Here is a 17,533-nt window from a genome sequence, read left to right on the forward strand (position 1 = left end):
TACCAATCTATTTGTTTATTTAACAATGCATGCCAGACATGATCCTATTCACATCGAAGAATACAGATTTGTATTTGCATCCAAATACTCACTACTTTGATTTCATATTATAATCTCTCTATATCTTTCTCTCAGTCAACATTAAAGGTCATCTCTGTACACACCAAGTGGAAGAAGTGCATGCATTAAAAGGACAATAAATTAAGTGTGACCAGTCGAGGGATGAGTCCCTTTTAGTTGAACAACATGAGCAGTTATTGCAGAAAACACATGTGCGTGAAACTCCTCTAGTTCACGAATCACAGGTTTCATAGCAAGGAAGCAAATCTGTTTTGATGATCATGAAATGCTCATGATTGCCCCCAAACCGTGCTGAAATATTCCCAAAAAATACTGTACACCAAGATTCTGTTGGGTTGTGTTGTGTTGGCATGCCTCACTGTTATCAGTGTCAGCTAAATGTTTGAGTTCACACACAAGTTGAACACACATACGCTCACATGTGCATCTATCAATTTCTTCCACAACAACCGACATCTCAAACAACCAGGAATCAGTTACATATATTTTTCTACATGCCACGGACATGTATGCTTTCTGATATTCCTTACAGTAAGGATAAAGAAAACATAAAAGAAAACATTTTTGAAAAAAAAATGGATTTCCTATCAAAAGGTCAAACACACTCATCTGCTTTCACACAGAACTTGAGTACAGTAGTTCAACCTTGGCCTTTTTAATCCTGTCTACAACAGCAGTGCAGACAAAAGCTCACAAGAACATTACTCAGCTTGTGTCCATTTGGTTTGGCAATGTTTGGTTTGGTTAGAAATGTAAGGGGCAAATGTACAAGACTAAAACCTGCTCTTTGAAAACACAAGTACCCGTATTTTGCGCACTATAAGGCTCACCTGATTATAAAGCGCACCCTCAATTATGGGGTCCATTTAATTTCTGTACTTAACCCATACACACGGTGCACCTGATTATAAGGCGTACTATTACCTAATGTTCTCTGATTGGTTTATCGCTGCCAGCACACGTATTGTATGTGTTACGTTCCTGTGTCAGCGGGAAATGGTCCGACGGTCAAGGACAACATCGTCTGTCGTTTTTACATTTATAAACTTATAAACTGCACATCGGTCTGTTCAATTACTAACTACGAGCTTGGCACAATCTGCACCCATTCAGAGTGAATGGCTGGGATCCGCCTAACCCTGGATTCACATCGAACGCAGAGTGAGCGACGGAAGTGGCCAGTTGCCATTTTTTTCCAATGTACAGAGCGAAAAGGCGCGGCAAAAGTGAACGTGGCGTTGAGCGGCTCGGAGGGAGAGCGGTGAGTGATGAGGAGGGGGCTTAATGCCCCAATGAATGCTCGGCGCTCCCCGCAGCAAATTCAAAATGGCGGTATCCGTGACAGATTTTGGAATCCGGTGCACACGATTATATGGCACACGGTGAAAATTTAAGGCTTTTAGGTGCGCCTTATGGTACGGAAAATACTGCAATAAACCTGGGGGGGGCTGTTTGTTTTGTTATTACTTTTGGCTTTCACAGTTGAGCAGGTGGAGCAGGTATGAAGACATTCATTCGCATACTATTGCCTTTTCTGAAGACATAGATCAATAAACATTTTGTTTTCCATAAACCCCAACGATTCTGGAATAGACTCATAAAGCATAGAGATTAAAATGGATACTTTCGACTTCAGACAAATTTTTTTTTTCTTTCAACCATGACACCATGTTTTACTTTCTATCCTGCATCAATGGGGTAATGTTGTCCCTGAGCACTGACCTGGGGTCAACCCTTCATCTGTTAACTATAATGTAGCCCACATATTTGTTGATGAAATTGCAAATCTGATCTTTTGCATGTGTTTACTGGCTACAAGATGCCTCAAAATCTGTCCAACCTGCATGATCCATACTGACCCTGTATTCACAATGTTTTTTTTGTTGACATTCAGATTATTAGATTAAGGGACATCCCAAAGGTTGCCCAATGTTTTACGGCATTACCAACTAAGAGCTTTTAATAATCTGCATGTTTGGATTATAAATTTGGGTTGTGACACAAAGGAGTCAGATGAATCGGTTCAAGCAAGACAGAACAGTAACTCCAACAGCACTAGCCCTATTTCAAAGCCTCATCATTATGTCTCAGTTTCATGTGCAAACACATTTTTTTTCTTGATCTATAAAACGATTCTGCTCAATATAACTTTTATGAACTTTGGTGAATTCAAATAAATGTCCACACACGCAATGATACAGCCAACAATTAATAACAAGTCATCCGTTCTGTACATCGGATGAGTTCAAAGAGAATAACAAAACTCTATGAGAAAATAATCACTGATATCTGGCCTCTATGAATAAAAACAAAGAGGACAAAAATGAGAAATTTCACAGATTCTTGAATCACATCAGTCCCCAGATACACCATCTCTGCCCAAAAGGCACCCTAAGTTTGGTATGCTGGCAAATTTGTATTGCCACATTGACATTAGAAAATTCTCACGAGTTGCTTGATAAAACACACAATAAAAATGACTTTAAGTACTTTGAATATGATTGAAATGTACAGACTATTCTCTATCCAATAAATAATATTTTACATCATTATTTAGTGCATGTAGGTGGTCATTTTTTATTAAATTCAAAAGTTTAATTATAAAATACTTAAAATTTGACAAAAATATCACTGAGAAATTCAAACAAGCATATACTTTAATAATCAGCAATGAGCGAGAAAAATATCAATAAATAGAATCATCATCTCAAAATAAAAGCAACATGATTAAACTGAATTTTTGTAGCCAAGAAATATAAAACATTAAAATCATAAAGATTCTATTAATCTCACCAATATTATTTGTACAAAGCTAACTGAGAAAGACATTCTCCTCCCCACCAGACTTCCAGTACAATGAAAAATAGAAAACTTTAAAACACTAAATTGGCTTTCATCTTTTGATAATATTAGTAATTCCAAGTTTCCTCCTACATGTCACTTAAAATGCACACCTTTCTTAAATCTCAGCTAGAATGCATATACTCAACAGCTTATTTATAAGCTTTTTTTTTTCAAAAAGTAAATTCTTAATTAGGTCCTTTTTTACAAACTCCTTTTGTCTTGTATACATTGATAGCAGGCTTAGTTATTGAGTGACTGCTTTCTTTTACAGTTTCCTTGCAGTGGTTTGCTTTGACTGTAATTGAGAAAATAACAAAGAAAAACAAATGGCAGTTATGGAATAGATAAAGGACGGATCTATTAGGTGTAGCTGGATGTAAAACTTTGCAAAAGTAACTCCACTGCTAAAACCTGAAAGAGGAAGGCTGGGTTATCAGAGAGCTACGATTTTTTGAGTGGAAAGATTTTTGGTGTCAGGTACAGGCAAAAAAGGTTTACATCAGGTTCACAGAGGAAGAGGGCCTCTGAGTCAGGTTCATATCATCCTCATGTCCCCATCTTTTGCGGCTGCACTTGTCATAGTTCTCTGGGATCAGATGAGAATTGTCTCTCCTACAGCGACTGTAGGATTTGAGAGACAATGTTTGTGTGTAGACATTGTCATGATGTGTACACGTCTTTGATCACAGACCATGTCTTACCTACGGGCATTCAAAGCATTGGTTACCCACATCCTCTAAGTTGACACAAACTCACAAACATGAGCTGACATGCTTGAGAAATGACTTCTATACTGTGAAAAGCAGCTTTCTGTTTCCAGCTGATCTGACGAAAAAAGTTAGGTGTTATTTTAGAGATGCTGTGATATATGAACAAAACACATAGATGATTTTCCCTTGAAAAATACAGTACACTGTATTCTGATTACTTTAAAAGTGTAGTTGCAGAGGTAAGTTGTTGCCATGTTACGACATGCAGTCCAAAAATGTCATGATTTGTATATGAAGTCAGCTTCTTCCTGCCTTCTAGAGCTGGGGCCATACAGGTTTGAGTTAGAACTGCACAATGAGCAGAAAACATTTTTGAGGCAAAAAATTTGCAGTGGTGACAAAATGACTAAATGAAGTGTTTCTCTTCTGTGTCTTTCACTCCTTCTCTGTGTCTCAGACTTGACAGCGTCTACTACATAATGCAGCTAGGAATAACAATATACTATGTCTAGTGTGACTGATATGTGATGCAACACAGTGACAGATGTCTACTTGATGTAAAGTTGGTTGGTGGAAGACATACAAAACAAATACACCTTCCATTGCCATAACACCCCATTTAAGGTTACTTAGCTATAAGAGGTATAATCTAGTCTAGATTCAAAGCTCTTTGTTTGGACTCTTGTACACAGAATCTTCTAAATCTTCTGTCCCTTTTGCCTCTCATTCATGGCTCAGGGTAAAGCTGCCCTTCAAAACTGTCAATACTGACTAGGAATAAACTTTTCTAACCTAAAATGCAAGTATAGTAAGTGTAGATCTGGTTCAGATCAGCATCTTCTGGGAACTTCACCCTGCTTTCATTTTTGCCCTTTCAGTTTTCCTCCCTGGCCCTAACAGTGTGTGAGTGCACCAATGTGTCCTTGTCACGTGTAGTTTTGTCTCTCAAAGCTGCGGAAAGCTGAGGGAGCAGCCAGCTTCCTTAACGAGAGACCATCAGTCTTGGCTGTTTCAGGCCTTGCTCCAGACTTGCTCCTGAGGAAGGGGTTTCTGGGTCCTGCCAGACCCCGCCCGCCAGGCCCAGGCCCCCTGTCTGCTCCCAAACCCTGTCCCCTCTCCATCCTCTCACTCACTGACAGGCTCTTCCGATGTGGAGGGGCCAGAGTGAGGGAAGGATGGGAGTCGTCTGAAGAGCAGCTGTTTGCTCTCTCCAGTCTGGAGAAGGGGGAGCAGAGAGGGGCTCCACTGGGTCCACCAAGGCCCCCAAAGCGAGGGGCATCAGTGGCTGGAATCATGTCCTCAGGGTCATCTGGATCAGACTCTGTGTGACTAAGCTCTGCCTCTCTCTCCGGATGAGACAAACTAATATTCGACGGCTTATCAAAGGGAAAGGAGGTGGAACCTCCTGGTGAGTGTGAACATTCTGCAGGAGTGTATGGCGCTGAGACACAGCGTGTATCAATGCAGTCAGTGATGCTGGTGTACTCTGCTGCCTTTACCTGGACTCCTGCCCCCAGTCCACCATAGCAACCTCTTGGTGTGAACATGAGGCTGTGTGACTTGACCAAAGAAGGTTCATCTAGGAACGTTGTGCCGGCTGTAGAGAGGTAGCGGCTGCTTTTAGAGCGTTCAAGCAGCCCTGCTGAGGAAGGTGGGGATGGTTCCATATCCCAAGGAGGTAGGGTGGTGTCTGGTAAGAGGTGTGCTGAGCACAAAGACAAATCAGCAGCTGCGCTGTCATCAAACACAGCCCCAGTTGTTCCGCTGCTGCCCGCTCTGCCCTCCGAGTGCCTGTCGCCCAAACCGCTTGTGGCAATGCTGCTTAACTCACGGCCTCCGGGCAGCACCGTCTCCATGATATCGGACTGCAGCGAGGAGTCTCTCTGCAGATGTGGGACCACACGGAGAGGATCAAGAAAGACTTCCGCTGGCCCCACCTCCTCAGAAGTTGAGACATAGATGTCGATGCATGATGATGGACGGTGCTGCTGGGAAACCGACAGCGTCGCCAGTGGGAGGGGCTTAGACTCCTTGGTGGCAGCAGCTGAGGACACAGATTGCGAGCTGCTGGCTCTGTGGAGACTGAGTGAGCGCTCCTTGAAGAAGCTTTCAGCTCGTTCAGCCCCACTTGCACGTTCTCCAGCACGACCACCTCCAACATAGAATGAGTGACTCCTTGCCCGTGCGGTCAGGCCAGTAGGAGAGGGAGGGGACATTGAGCCCTCGGCTGTTCCCTCCAGTGCTTCCTGCAGGCGGTAAGCGTTTCCCTCGGTGCTGTTAAAGCTGCTTTGACGGAGGATGTATGCTGCCTCTGGGCACTCAGCTTGGCGGAGTATATATGCAGAGTCTGTGCAGTCAGATGAAGTCCGGGAACGTGCTTTGCTGACATCCACACGATCAACACCTGTCACACGCTCCAGCGCTTGGGCAATTCGTCCAATCAGATCCTCCATTTGGGCCAGACGAATATCAACAGTCTGCAGTGATGCTTTCATGAAGTGTTCCCTCTCATTAACTTCTTCCAAACGCATTGCCATGTTCTCCACCCTGATAGAGTGCAGGAAAAAGACAGAAAAGACATTGAAGAGTGCTCACATGTTACAAGTTGCATAATGGTATTTGGACTGAAAAAAGCTATGCAGTTTGTCCTACAATCAAAATGTCAGAACTTTAGTGAACTTACATGATTTACAGCTCAGTAACTGGTGCTATCATAACCATTGTCATAGCAAGGTGTTTTTTTTTATTCAAGTTGTGTATTGCTGAGACTGCTTTCTCAATTTTCTTTGTAATTGCAGTGTGTTGGGCTCTCTTGCCCATCACATAGAAAAGGAAGGGCTGAAAATAGTATTTTTATACTAAATATTGTGCATCTGTTGTGTGAAAGTCAGACTGCAGACATGTTTCAGTGTAACCTTGCCTGACCTCTCAGATGTGACTCTGATCCTTTCATCATTAGAAGAGTGGAATCTGTCATCCTTCTCTCTAAAGTACTCCTCTATGCATTGCTCCTCAAAGTCATGGACTTTTTTCAGCTCGTCCTCAGTGATAAAAAGCTCTGTGAATAAAAATAAGAAAGAAAAATTGACAGTGTTCATGTTACAATGTCACGTTTAACTGACTGAAAGTTTGAAAATGCCAAGTGCTCAAAACTTTCTATAAACTAAATGTTTTAGGACTAAAACTGATAAATAGAAAGATGTATAACAACGTAACATAACATAATCTGCCACTCACTCAGTCCATAGTCCCTCTCGTCATCATCATGCTTGCGCCAGCGACAGCACAGATGCTTGAGGACCATAGTTATGTGACTAAAGATGATGAGGGGTGGAGGAAGGACCGGGCGTTCATGGAAGGTCATAATGAGCTGGTAACGCTGGAACTTCCACACCTGATTTGAGATAGACTTCACCTCGAAGAATGTGTTGCTATGAGAAACCAGACAGATTCCAGATCAGTCAAGATGAATTACTTCCACAGAAATCAACAATAAACTGAATCAAGTAATCACAGGAAGATCAGAAATTTGTGGTGGTTTATTATTGAGTGGCAGATTAACGGACTCCTTTACTTTGTGGCCCTGACTTAATATACGGAAAATATGAGGAGGTGATGTAGAGGAACACTTGTTATTTATTTCCCATGCAAGATGGATCACACAATTCATTATGACAGATTATTGGCAAAATAATGCCATTGTGGAAGAAGCAGTATCATATTATATGAACACAATTTGCTAACAGTCTCTAATGAATTTGGTTTAACAGTGACCCGATCAGGCGAAAGAGCACACATGCCTGTATCAAAATCTAAAACACAGGTAAGTCTACTTTTATAAAAACAGTACCTGTGACATTTAGATACACCTTTGATGTGGTGGAACTGTTTTACGCCAGTGTTTTAAGAGAGAAATTATTTGAATTATCATGCTGCTACAATATGTTTTTTTGATGAAGTTTACATACTTGAACACAGCTATGAGTAGGTTAACCAGCAGTATGTTGGCCACCAGTAGATAGCAAGCCATGATTGCTGGGACAATCCAAGCACCGGTCTTACAGGGAGGCAGGGACACCACCACCCCATCTTCAGTGATGTTCTGCCCACAGGGAGCTGAATGAAGCCACGAAATGAATACACATGCATATACTTTAATAAACAGTAAATTAACTTTAGAATGACACTTTCAACTAAAACTGATATTTTCATACAAAATTTTGATGCAAGGTTAATTAGACGTACATGCAGACACATAACATGAACTGATAATGCAGATAAAATAAAATCCATGTTCAAACCAAAGTAAAAGAACAAATACAACATACAGCTAAGACATACTGCACATTGAACACAGGGCCATAACAAACAATGACACAAACAGACCTGAAGATATCAAACATAACAAAAAAATACATGTTTTGCAAACAAACAAGAAGCATAATTTATTTTTATGCTTCTTCCCTTGAAGAAAGGATTGGAAAAAGTGCACGCTATAATGGCAGGAGCTCATATTCACAAATGTGCATCTGAAAACAAAACGCTCAAAACAACACGTTTGTCATCACAACTTGTGTTAACAATATATCTAAACAAGTGTTTAAAATATATTGTAACATAAGAGAGCCATAGTTTCATTCAACAATGGCTGACTTGACTAAATAATCTGAAATGTATTTAGAAAACATAGTATGTTTTTTCCATCTGCGATGGTTCAGTTGCTGTAGCTTATCTCGGGAGCATTAAGTATTTGTTCTTGGTTTGTTTGCCTTTGAGAATAATTCTTGCCATGGTAATCATTGCTTGGTGCTCAATTGTTTCATGCAGCCCAAAGATAGAGAACTGAAGTAACATTTTGTTATACCTTAAAAAGATTTGGATTTAAAAACTCTGACAACTGAACCACGTGAAAAAACAGATTACAGATGATGAAAGGTGGCTTATAACTATGTCATGGGGTGGATATGTGTACATGGGTTTTACTCCTGTATGATGTAACTTGAGTGATTGTGTACATTTCAATACTCAGCAGTGTTAAATGGTGAGTATATTGGTTGAAATATTTCATCAATGATGCTACTGCTCCAGTCAGAAGCTGAGCCAGCATAAAGGGGAGATGATATGGTTCATGTGACAGATGGCATTATTATCCTGGCACTGTCACTTCTTCAAATTAAACTAATTCAGCTTTAAGTAAAATAAATCATAAGAACATCAAAGGAATGTCATAACTTTGATGTTTCCTCTTGATGTGTCAGCTGACCAAAACCATAAACCATTATAAAAATCTGAAATCACATTTGAAAAGTGATGCTGCCATGTAATAGTAGCATTTGCCAGCTAGTACCAAGACTAGTCAGAGTAAAGTTGCTTACAGGGTGCAGTCTAAGGTCAAGCTACTAGCTGTCTCATCAAATATTTGGGAGAGATAGTAATCTCATAAAGTAATGCTTACATTCACTTCATACTTTCCTGCACTGCACATTTACACAAATGCTGATATCTGTAGCTGACCCGAGATACCAACACGAGTGCAACTTTAGCCTTTGAGCGTGAAGTCCCATGCATACTTTTGTCTTAAGTGGCCTCTACTGGTAGGAGTGAGCATGACATGGTGTTAATGTGAGGTTGACGAAGGTGAGATGGGATAGGCAGATGTGGTTAAATTGAGGTCTATATGTTCAGATTTACTGGGATTTTGACTGCACTGGGCAGTGTGGAATGGACCATTATTACGCCAGGTTCCGTAAGTTCGAAAGTAATTTTCGACCAGCCAGAGTTTTTCATTCAGCCTGTGCTTTAACTTCCTACTATGCATATCTGAAACAAAGAATGAAAACATTATTTCAGATCTCTTCTCTTTGGGCCACTCCTCACATTCTGTGCACACTGTCATATACAGTCCTATACAAACAGACAACAGAACAGCACATAGATAGACTCTCCGTCTAAAAGACATTTTCTCACAGACACTTCTCGTAGTCTATTTTTGTCAACATGGTATAAAAGAAAAGATAGTGGCAAACTGACATCAAAAGTTAATGTCTTTATCTGAGAAAAATAATGCAGATTATGTGGTGTAGACATAAGAGTTATTAAGACTTTTTAAATGATGATACAATTTTTCTCACTTACAGCATTACTGACATTTACTTGTTACTAAAGGACATTTTTAAGTAAAATTTCAAATTTATTCAATCAAGTAACTCTGTATTTGGTCGTACATCGAGTTTCTCTCTTTGGAGTCAGGAAGTATTCTCTCCAAAACTCATAAAAATAAATATCATTCAACATCTTACACCCTCAACTTACGGTCAATCTGGTCGGCAAACACCTCTCCATAGATCATCCAGTAGGGCATGAAGAAGATGTTCCTAGCTAGCATCCAAGACGGGTCTTCATTAGGGTTGAGGATGGCTTGGCGTGCCACTCCAAAACTCATGAGCACCACCAACATGATGATCACAAAATACATCATGTCGATCATCTGGATGGGAGGGTTTAGTAGTTTAAAAAGAGAAAAAAAAATGAGCATCAGTTTTGTAAAATTATTCACAGGAAGAACAAAATGTGGCAAAATGGCAAGATGGAAGCATAAAAAAAAAGTCTTAGACCATTTTTTTTCTCCTAATTATTTATCCCTGTCTTCAATTGAGATCTAATTTGATTTGTTTTGGAATTATATTCAAATAGAAATAGTTTAAATGCACTTAATTACGGCCAAGGAGGCTACTGACTCCCCCAGGCTAACTCGTGCTCTTCTAACTTCGGTGACTTTTTTTCATTATTCATGATGTTATTATTGTTTCTCTGGAAAGCTTAAAATATCTTAGGCACACTTTTAAAGACAATTTGGAACTGTAGTTGTCATTCTTGATATTATTCATTTTGCTGTATACATTTTTAAGTGTATATTATACTGAGCGAAAAAAACATTAAAATGTTTAAAAAACATTTGTATTTCTTTACTTGACTAGTGCTGCAGCATCCCCCACACCAATGGCCTGACTGAACAGTTTAATGCAATGTCTTTCTAGCTAACTGTTCATTTTTATATCAAAGACTTTGTGTCCAGTGGGACGCATTCCATGTCAAAGGCAGTCAAACATCAGATAGTTACAAATGACTTTGGTATTCCTGAATAATCCAAGGTTCAGATCTTGCGTGCCCTGAGATCAAGCAGTTAAATTCAGAGGAACATGAGCTCCAAGAGAACAAGCCTCGCATTTCACTTACCACTCACGATTACGTTTTTACAAAATCAGTGTGATCTTAAGATCAGTGCAGATCAAGGGAGGTAGGTAAATAAACCGAAGAACATATGAAAAATATGACAAGAGATTCTTCTAATAAGAAAAGAAAGGCAAACAGACACGGAGTTGCTCTCCTTAGCCGCCTCTCACCATCTTGCCAATCATCATCACATAAGGACCCAGGTACTTGTTGACTCCAAAGATGTCGAGCAGCCGGATGTACCAATAGATGATGTTGACACAGTAGATAACCCGCCCGTAACTCATGAGGGGTGGCTCCTGGAGACGCAGAACCATGCCAACAGAGAATATGAGGATGGCCATGAGGTCTGTGATATTCCAGTACTCCTGAAGCCACACCTTCACCTTCTGTAGTAACTTTCCCGGCTCTGACATCAGGATCTAAAAGATAGAAAAAAAGAAGAAGATGAGGATGCTAAAATCCAGGACTGATGAAAAGCACAGAAATTGAAGGGCAAAAGAAAAGAACTGAAATGCATTCTATTATGTCCACCATAAGAGGGCAGTATGAATCAGAAAATTAGCTGTCTGAGAATGATTTGACACAATGATTAATGTATTTCACACACTTACACTTACACTTTAAATTATGAGATGGCCAGAATGCATTCTTTAAAATCTATTTTCTTACTTTCTTTCTTTCTTTCTTTCTTTCTTTCTTTCTTTCTTTCTTTCTTTCTTTCTTTCTTTCTTTCTTTCTTTCTTTCTTTCTTTCTTTTTTTCTTTCTTTCTTTCTCTGTTGTCCTTTTTTCTTTCTTTCTTTCTTTTTTTCTTTCTTTCTTTCTCTGTTGTCCCATTTCTATTTCCTGCTTTCATCTTCATCAGCATGATCAGCGTGATATTTTGACTCCTTTTCTCTGATCAATCGCTGCTTTTCCTATTAGGTATGAACTGTTTCATGAAATAGACATAACGCTCAGCTTCTCCATCATTGACGGAACTGAATTAAACTGACTTTACAGTAATTCGATTTGTGTCCTGCTTATTGTTTAGTGCGTTAAATACATCTCTGCATTTACAGTGCATATCTAGATTCAGCCACCATTGCAATCAATTGTACCTCTCTCATCTTTTCAATGCCGTTGGTGAAGATGTAAGCAATGACAATCCACTCTTGAGGAGAAGGCCACAGGTCCATCTTGACCAGGACAATGTAGTTGAACAACATCAGGTATCCCACGTATGCCATCTGCATGAAAATACGAAGCCAGAGGAGGAATGAGAAAGGCCATATTTGTGGTTACATGCTTGTATTTACGTGCTCCTCCTGTATTAGTATGTTGGATGATAATAGTAATGTTACTATCATTATTCTTATTATTATTCAACTCAGGATTAAAACAGTAACAAAGAAATTTAAGAGTTTGTTTTCCAATCCAACTCAAGTTTTGTACTAATGTAAGTAGTTTAAGTGATTTTAATATGTGTGACTGAAACTGTCACTAAATCCTTTATGCCCACCTGGCTGATATGTTACGTTTGACTGTTGAAAACAGCACAGTGCTCAACATCATCTAACAAGTGTGAATAGTAGTATGAGTCGATGAATAGAAGTATGAGTTGAAGACTTAATTTTGAGAGTTTACCAAACATCTGTTCTATAAGTGCAATCACTAAAACATGATGTTGAACAATTTTCTTTAACCCAGAGAGCAGAAAGGAGAGGCAAGGGGGAAAAGAGAGCAGCGAGGGAAAAATGAGAAGAAAAAATAACTAAATATTTTTTCACTTAAATAAACTGTAAAGATTTCTGCTGTGGCAAAGTGCTGGTAAGAAAACTGAAGGCGTCCAAATGTAGAAAACATCAGCCTCTATCATATATCATATTTATGCACACAGGCAAAAACACTAAAAAAAACAGAATTAAAAAAGCTAGAGTTATAAAAGCTAGATGCTCACTTTGTGTAAGAAGATGAAAAGAAACACATACAGAATACTCACTTCCCACGCTTATCCTAACTTAATCTAATATCTACTTAATGTATGAATTACCTGAGGCAATATACCATTACTAAGAGCTTACACTGTAAATTTGCACTTTTAGTACAAAACTCTTTAGTATTTGTGATTCCAGTCTTTTCCCTCTGTCATTATCCTGCACCATGCTGCTTCTAGTCGTCTCCCCCTTCACACTTAACTTTCCCATCCCAGTAAAGCTGTTTAACGACAGGGTGGAACAGGAGCCTAATGATGATGGAGGCTGTTGGAAAGAGGCTAACGGCGGGAAACTGCAGCTGATGCTGTTGCAGAAGAAGAGTGAGCAAAAACAATGCCAAGAGGAGAATGTAGGAGGTGTTGCTGAAGCCAACACTGACCGTATGGAACCAGAACTTGACAATTGGAGCGTTGTAGAACTCGTATATCTTGCGTCCCATGGGGATAAGGCGGTGGCGGTTCTGAACCTCCTCAACATCCTTCTTTCTGGATGTTTCTGTGGTTACCTTACCCAGCATTGCCTGGGCAAATACATACCCCACATGGAGCAAGCGAGGAAGGAGTGGAAGGTGTGAGGATTTAAAGGAAAGAGTGGGAAGAGGGGAGTGTGATTGATAGAAATGCATGGGAGGAGAAGTTGGCAGAGATGCAGAAAAGGGATGAAGAATAAGACAAGTATTGAGAAAGAAAGAGGTGGGATGGGAACAGCCAAATAAAAGAAATAAAGAGAAAAGAGAAAGGGTTATGAGCAGCAGCACATTTTTTTTTATTATAGTCTAGCAAGCACAGGCAATGTCATCATTCCAAAATGTGAAATGTGTGTTTGACGTGGAGCTTGAGTGATTTTGTAACACAGCATGACGCAGACATGGAAACTCATGGATTGTGTCTCAGACAACAATTAGGAGGGAGAAGACAGAGAGATAAAGATAGAAAGAGGACAAAAAAAAACAGGTGGAAAAAGATAAGACACAGACATCTTTTTCACTCTGTGACACATTCCCTAATCCATGAGAGAGGGTTTGGAGCCCACTGTTTTTATGGGTCATGGTCTTAATGTCAGAGCAACAACAGATCTCAGTGCGAGATCATTTTTGGAATTGTATTGTAAGTCTAGAAACATTGTATGCCAAGGTAGTGATACACAGTTGAAGATGGTCTATTAGGGGAACAGATCAGGTAAAATAGTGCTAGTAACAATTTCAGTAAAATCAACATGAAATCAAAGATACTGCATGAAGCCTGTTTATATTTTCCAAATATGTGAAACAAATACAGTTTTCCAAGGCACACATAGACAGGTCCTTGAAGAACAGATTGAGATGTCAGTGTGTAACACACACCATAACTATAGAAAACTGAGCACATACTCTGTTCACTTAGCAAGTAATCACAAGATATCACGCAAGCTATTACACTGATTACAGTGGGGTTTATCCAAAGCATCCGAGGATACAACAATACAATCTCCCTTTGTGGTGAAGCAGTTTGTGTACATCTGTATGAATCTTTATGTGATTCATAAGAATCTGAAGGTGCATCTGTGCAGTCAGAAGCCAGGGCAATAGAAAGGACAAATTGCAAATGCATTCTCTGGCTGTTTAAACCAGACTGCCTCTGGGGCTTGCAGTGTAGTAGGGCTCACTTTGTTACTGTTTGCGCTGGCTTGCTGGCTGAACTATATGCAGATGGACAGTATGTACAGTGGTACTGAACGCTTTCAGTTTCAGTCCAGTCATTTCATCAGACAACCATTGATCCAGTTTGGGTACTGAAATTGTAAAATTTGAGTTGTCATTTAAACACACAAACTCGATCTCAGAATCATCAATAGAACTGAGAGGACTAAAAGAGAATGTGTCCTTTTCCTGCTGTACATCCAGGTCTATGCAGATGGACCAACTCTTCCACTGTGAGCTGGGAGAAGGTGCTCAGACTCTGCATGGTTAAAGCCTTGCCTTAGCAGGCAGACATGGCAAAAGCCTGGCCTCCCATGCTCAGCAGCTGACATGCTGAGTGGTATGCATCAACGAGCCATCACTGATGGTGTAGTGTGAGGGGCAGCAATCGACTAGCATACGGTACTGTACCTCAATCAGACCTGAGCTGGGAGAGAAGGAGAGAAAGAACTAGAGATAGGGGGTGGAGGGTTGCAGAACAAAAGATTGAAGGCAAAAGAAATATAAAAGGAATAGGGAAAGCTGGGAAAATAACAGGAAGGATGGGGAGGGCAAAAAGGAGGAGATAGAGAGAGGAAGAAACATACACGAGGGAACCCACAAGCAGCGACAGACTGAGACGCTACGACTCCACACTATGTCCTTACTAAGACAACGAGAAACAGGAAAGGCCAATTTTACTGGTAGTGTCCAGTTGGCCAAAATAGGGAAACGAGAGAGCATGTGTGTGGAGAACATGTGTGTATATCTTATTGTGGACAGCAAGAACATTGCTTCAAATTGGTCCACAAGAGATATTCAGAAAGGACAAAAAATCTGGGCTACGAGGTCAGTGATTTATCTTAGAATAAAATGAAGCGTGTGTGTTGTCTTATCTGTTTATATGTATAGGTTCTGAGATGCGGGGCTGAGGTGGGTTCTCTCACCACGGAGTTGTACTGCGTCTCACAGTAAGATCTTACTGTGAACTCCATGTCTTCCTCCTCCTTTTCCTTGACTGGTTTCTCAGGCTCCTCCTCCTCCTTCTCCTGCAGATATGCCTCTTGATCCTGGGGCATGTAGGACATCTCATCCTTGTTCTTGAATTCCAGACTCAGGATGGAAGGTGGCAGAAGCAGGCCTAAGATCACCTTGTTGATGGGGAATAAGTACAGGTGGATAAAGGTTAGTGAGAATAGGTGGACATGACAGATTATATGTATATATATATACATATGACAGAAATGTACCCAATAGGCACCTCTCATTTTGACAAAGCTGTGGAATTTACAACAGCACATAGAACCCTTCACAGTGTAAACCCACAGAGGGCTGCTGGACCAGATCACATCCCTGGGAGAGTGCTGAGAGAATGCAAAGACCAGCTGACAGATGTTCATATTGACATCTTCAGCATCCCGGAGCACTGCTGTCGTTCTGAGAGTAGTCTCCTGTGTCCTGCCTCAAATATTACTTTCCTGTTGCACTAATACCCATCATTATGAAGTGCTTCGAAAGGCTGGTCATGGCGCACATCAAGACCCTGCTGTCATCCATATTGGAACCCCTGCAGTTTGCCTATCGCCCTAACCATTTAATGGACGATGCCGTTGCCACCACCCTATACCTGGCTCTCACCCACCTGGACAACAAGGACGCATATGTACGAATGCTGTTAATAGACTTTAGTTTAGCATTCAACACAATCATTCCTCAGCACCTGATTGGAAGTCTCTGCTGGGCCTGGGCAGCTCATTATGTAACTGTATCCTTTGCTTGTAACACAGTACACAAAGTCTTTACCCTCCTGCCATCTGGCAAGAGGTACCAAAGCATTTGGGCCCTCAAAGCCAGTCTGTGCAACAGTTTCTTCCCCCAAGCCATTAGATTCTTAACAACTCAGGGACTGGACTGAAAACACACACTCTCAAGAACGCATTATACCACCTACATACCTTCTGTGATAGAAGTATGTTCTTTGTTCTGTGTTTACATCTGTTTACTGCTATGTTCTATTCACTGTTTACATTTATTAAAATGTTTTGCACATAGTCACTAGTCACTTTATACTCATTTACAGTGGCTTGCAAAGGTATTCATACCCCTTGAACTTTTCCACATTTTATGACGTTAAGACCACAAACATGAATATGTTTTATTGTAATTTTATATGAAAGACCAACACAAAGTGGGACACCATTGTGAAGTACACAGAAAATTATACATGGTTTTAATTTTTTTTTACAAATAAAAAACTGAAAAGTGTGATGTGCAAAAGTATTCAGCCAATTTGTCTCTGAGTGCAAAAAACTGCCCTCAGAAGTTACCTGATGATTGCTGAATGATCGAATGTTAACCTAATGACTAAATAGAGTCCACCTGTGTGTAATCTAATCTCAGTACAAATACAGCTGTTCTGTGATGGCCTCAGAGGTTTGTTAAGAGAATATTGGGGAGCAAACAGTGTCATGAAGTCCAAGGAACACACCAGACAGGTCAGGGATAAAGTTGTGGAGAAGTTTAAAGCAGGGTTAGGCTATTTATGTGACAATGTGTGGAAAAGTTTGAGCGGTATGAATACTTTTGCAAGCCACTATATACTGTATATTTGGTTAGCACTGCACTGTCTGTCTGTCCCATTGTCTTAAGTGCCCTTGTTGCATTGTCTTGTAACGTTTGCACACGTGCACTTTATATGGTCCTGTCTTTCTATGCAATTGTTCACTTTCTGCCACTCTGTCTCAGTGTTGTATGTAGCACCATGGACCTGGAGGCTGTTTTTTTAATCTCAGTATGTACTGTATCACCAGCAGACAGTTGAAATTACATTATAGCTCTCTTGACCTTGACTTGACCTTGACATTGAGAAAAGCTCTCATTGTGGAATGAAATTACAAAAGCATTACTTCAGACGGGCAGGAAGGATGAGAGTGACACACACCCACAGCAGATAAAGGGGAATGCATATGCTGTAAACACTTCAGATACATAATAATCAAAGCAAGAAAAGGTAGCACTAAGGAAGGTATGC

The 17,533-nt window shown here is 40.3% G+C and overlaps 1 protein-coding gene across 6 annotated transcripts in view; it reads right to left on the bottom strand.

Moving 5' to 3' along the window:
* trpm3 (transient receptor potential cation channel, subfamily M, member 3) overlaps positions 1 to 17,533 on the bottom strand; it is a 105,391-nt gene continuing 87,858 nt past the window's right edge. For 2 of the 6 annotated variants that reach the window (XM_072388165.1, XM_072388164.1), the window contains 10 exons: positions 15,450 to 15,653; positions 13,225 to 13,365; positions 11,970 to 12,098; positions 11,039 to 11,290; positions 9,948 to 10,122; positions 9,327 to 9,455; positions 7,604 to 7,751; positions 6,873 to 7,066; positions 6,561 to 6,693; positions 1 to 6,182 (listed from right to left, as the gene is read on the bottom strand). In XM_072388165.1, coding sequence (XP_072244266.1) covers positions 4,562 to 6,182; positions 6,561 to 6,693; positions 6,873 to 7,066; positions 7,604 to 7,751; positions 9,327 to 9,455; positions 9,948 to 10,122; positions 11,039 to 11,290; positions 11,970 to 12,098; positions 13,225 to 13,365; positions 15,450 to 15,653 — 3,126 coding nt within the window. In that variant the 3' untranslated portion in view covers positions 1 to 4,561. The remainder of the gene's footprint in view (positions 6,183 to 6,560; positions 6,694 to 6,872; positions 7,067 to 7,603; positions 7,752 to 9,326; positions 9,456 to 9,947; positions 10,123 to 11,038; positions 11,291 to 11,969; positions 12,099 to 13,224; positions 13,366 to 15,449; positions 15,654 to 17,533) is intronic. The other 4 variants (XM_072388169.1, XM_072388168.1, XM_072388166.1 and 1 more) reach the window with 3 other exon arrangements.

This window comes from Leuresthes tenuis, unplaced genomic scaffold (genome assembly GCF_036924035.1).
Source record: "Leuresthes tenuis unplaced genomic scaffold, fLeuTen1.0.hap1 SCAF_6, whole genome shotgun sequence".
Classification (NCBI taxonomy): domain Eukaryota; kingdom Metazoa; phylum Chordata; class Actinopteri; order Atheriniformes; family Atherinopsidae; genus Leuresthes; species Leuresthes tenuis.